Source organism: Lactuca serriola, chromosome 2, assembly GCF_051521515.1.
Source record: "Lactuca serriola cultivar US96UC23 chromosome 2, Lser_US96UC23_V15, whole genome shotgun sequence".
Classification (NCBI taxonomy): domain Eukaryota; kingdom Viridiplantae; phylum Streptophyta; class Magnoliopsida; order Asterales; family Asteraceae; genus Lactuca; species Lactuca serriola.
Genome location: NC_136409.1, coordinates 217401077 through 217404746, shown reverse-complemented (window position 1 = coordinate 217404746; position 3670 = coordinate 217401077). Strand labels below are relative to the sequence as shown.

The following is a 3670-nucleotide window of genomic DNA, read 5'->3' as shown; positions in this document are numbered from 1 at the left end:
AAAAGGCATTTAATCTTTTTATATGAAATAAAGACCTTTAATGTAATATCCATAACCTATAGAAATGCAGCCTATCAATTTTTTAACATAAGGACCAAAACTGCAAATCTAACCAAAACGTAGAGACCATTTCTGTAATTTACTCTTTACTATGTTAATCAATTTTTTTTTTTATAATAAATGTGCGTGGGGTCAACTACAAAAAAACAAATAGAAAACAATTCCAAAAAAATAAAAGATTCCGCAAAAACCACATTATTAGAGAGAGGCCAATTGGCAGGTCGCTAGTGGCAGCAGCACACCGAAGCTCCATGGCCATGTTCCCATCAAGACGATCCAAAATTATACCTATCATCATCATCATCCAAATTATATGAAAAATCGATTTAATATCCAATTTCGATACACTTTATGTGGAATTTCAACTTTATACAGTATTATCGGAGGTGAACTGGCTCTCTCTCTAGTCTGATTACGTCTCCTCATCCAATCCGATTCAATCCCAAATCCCGAGGAAACAATTAAGTTTGACCAATTGATTTATGGATATTACTAGTCTATTCCCCTCATTTAATCAATCACGCTTCCGTCTTCGACCAATTTCAATGTCGCTATCAGGTCTTTCCTCTCTCCCCTGTTTTTTAAATTCTAATCATCGACTATCTTATCTGTGTTTCTTCATCTTTTGACGACTTAATTATTTAATTCCTAAACTTAGCCCAAATTTAACGCAAGTATGTTCCGGGTAAATTTAAATTTTGCCGTATGTATAGATATCAAACCGTATCAAGATGCTGTAAGTTGACTTGAAATCTGAAGATGCTTGCATAACTAGCTTAAAAAGATATTATCGGATATCGGTATCTCCTGTTTCCGTTTAATTTAGGGAAAAAAAGAACGTTGATCTGTTTATTAATCTGTAATCTTATCTTTCTTGTTTGCAGGTCGGTTTCTATAAGAATTTTTTAAGAACGCCGGTGCCTGAAGATGTCAGCATATGGCCATCCGATGGAACGGGAGTATTCCTCCCGGAGTCTCACAAGTGCTGAAGGATCCGGTATTCTTACCCTTTTGTACTTTCTGGATTTCTAATCTGAAAAAATTTCCATATAAGTTTAGATCGCATCATTAAATCGTGTTCTTCATGTGTTGGTGCAGAGATGGGAAGTCAATTTAGAATGGAATCGGTGATCTATATGTCATCATGTGCTGCGACTATCTTCATTGGGGGGCTTGTAATAGTTGGGATCTTATTGATGACTTTGCTGACTGCATTGACTGTGATGTTACAATCATGTCAAAGCAGGGAAGCTGGAGTTATTGAATCGTTCAAGTATGATCATTGCAAAATGGAATCTCAACACGCTGAGATTAATAACTTGGAAGCGTATTCTTTGCCTGGGTTTTGTAAGGAAGTCGCTGTGAAGTACATAAAAGAAGGTCATTACATGAGAGAGTTGAACGCTTCGGTGTCACTCATTGAGAATTACTTCAATGGCATAAGACCAAATGATGGTGGTCATGATGTTGTGTTAATGGACATAGATGACTTCCTTCCAGCCGATACTCTTCGTATCAACCCATTGTCGTACGGGTAAACACGCTTTTCTAAGTGTAGAAATGGACTAAGAGCGGTACAGAGAAACAATACTGCGTTTGATATGTATTAGACTGAAACTTAAAATGATAGTATTAATGAGACAAAAAAATTGCACCAAAAAAGGAATGCCCTCCTCATCTAGCCCTAAAAAGCTTTCATGTCCGGTCCCATAACTTTGTCCAGTTCAGTCTTGTCCTATCCGGTCTGTCTAGTCCAACAAATATAGCCTAATATTTAGCTGAATCTTTTCTTTTTTGATTTTTTATTGTGCAGATACAATCGGTATGGATTGAATGATTGTGTTAGAGAGGCAAAACATATGAAACATGTTTTCTTGATTGAATTGTACATAAAACTTAAATCTAATGGATGGCCATTGATTTTGTTATCAAGAAAGCCTGAAAAGCTACAAGACGGCATTGTTGAGGATCTTATATCAGCCGGATGTGGTGGTTGGTCAAAGTTAATCATGAGGTAACGGTAAAATCCAGTTGGGTTATTAGAGATTGAAATAATCTTGTTTTATGAACCAAATTTCAAGAACGTACAAAATAAAATAAATAAATAAATAAATAAATTATGTGGTAACAAACATGGTGGTTTAGATATTATTGTTGTGATTTGGTGTAGATCAAACGAGGAGATGAAAGAGGATACTCGTGATTACTTTTTAAGACAAAAAGTGGGCATTGAAGCGGAGGGTTATCACATTAGGGGTGTGATTAGCAGCCATATGGATGCTTTAGGAGGCACGATTATCACAACACAAAACTTCAAGCTTCCGAACCCCCTTCCTGTTGCTCCACCACGGAGTATAATGTCCGATTAAATGATAATCCACCGGTATAAGTTTCTATATTACTTGTATATAAGTTTTTTTTTTTTTTTTTTTTTTTAAAATTTTTCGACCACATATTCAGAAGAGTTTATTTATTATTTATTATTTATTATTTATCTCTTCCATTTTGTGTAGTATTCGACAAAATGCAGACCACACATGCTATATACATTTGTTTGATTTAAATAAATAAAGTGAATTGTTAATTTTCTTTCTATTGTATAGGCTGATTATTATAAATTTGTTTGGGACAAACTACTTTGATTAGTGAGATATGTCTAAGGATGACCATGGGCCGACCCGTTTTCTTTCCAATGGAGTAAAAATGTTTTTGATGGTCAGTTTTTCAAACAAAATTTGCACCAAACCCGTAATTTTTAACTGAATTTAATTTATTTACAAACTAATTAAGGTCTTTAGTCTTTTTTCTTTTTTTTTTTTTTGAAAAAAGAATCCACCCATTCTTAATGAATCACCTATGTTCGAAACGGTATTTAACCCTTCAACCTTAAAAAAAAAAAGACAACACCTAATATTAACACACTAAAAACCTTTTGATAAGTCTTTGGTTTTTTTATTACAGAATATTAGACGAGCAAAAATTAATAAAGAGATTTACTTCAAATGCATGAATGGTACCTCCTACTACGATATCTCAAGTAAATAATAATGAGATTTAAAAGGTTTAGAGTCCCACACACATGGCAGGTGAACGAAAAGGAAATGATAAAGTGCAACTTATAAAAAGTAAAAAGGGAGTTGTCCCACATTGTTGGTGATTGAAGTAATGTGATCGATATCTTTTAGAGTTTGGACCATCTCTCATCTATTATATTTATTAGGTTTAAATATTGTAGGAAAAAGAAAAATAATATTGATAATTTAAATTTAATTATTTTTATATGTAATTAATGTTTTTTTTTAATAATTCTTTTCTCGATAAGACAACATCAATGTTTTAAAAATCGGTTTGAACCGGCCGGTCGAACCGGGAGAAGGAGCGGTTCAACTTTCACCAGTTTTACATTGATTTCTGAACCGGATTGAACCGGCCGGTTTTTATAAAAAACCGGTTGAACCGGTCAAAATAAACAAGTTAAATCGAATAAAAACACATGAAAAAGAACCATTTATATAATAAACTTTGCTGATTTTTTTTTTCAAATCTATTTAGTTTTCTTTAAATAAAAACATATGTTAAATGTTATAAATTCATTTGATGTGTTTGTATT

The 3670-nt window shown here is 33.2% G+C and overlaps 1 protein-coding gene across 2 annotated transcripts; it reads left to right on the top strand.

Moving 5' to 3' along the window:
• The first annotated feature begins 274 nt into the window (after positions 1–274).
• Positions 275–2556, top strand: LOC145088545 (HAD superfamily, subfamily IIIB acid phosphatase). 2 transcript variants are annotated; one of them, XM_079026914.1, is made up of 5 exons: positions 275–618; positions 945–1057; positions 1159–1594; positions 1874–2074; positions 2231–2556. In XM_079026914.1, exons 2-5 carry the CDS (start codon positions 988–990, stop codon positions 2427–2429), a joined length of 906 nt encoding a protein of 301 aa, XP_078883040.1. In that variant the 5' UTR covers positions 275–618; positions 945–987; the 3' UTR covers positions 2430–2556. The 2 variants fall into 2 exon arrangements, with proteins under 2 accessions (XP_078883040.1, XP_078883041.1); XM_079026915.1 differs by lacking the exon at positions 275–618 and adding an exon at positions 678–860.
• Positions 2557–3670: the final 1114 nt, after the last annotated feature.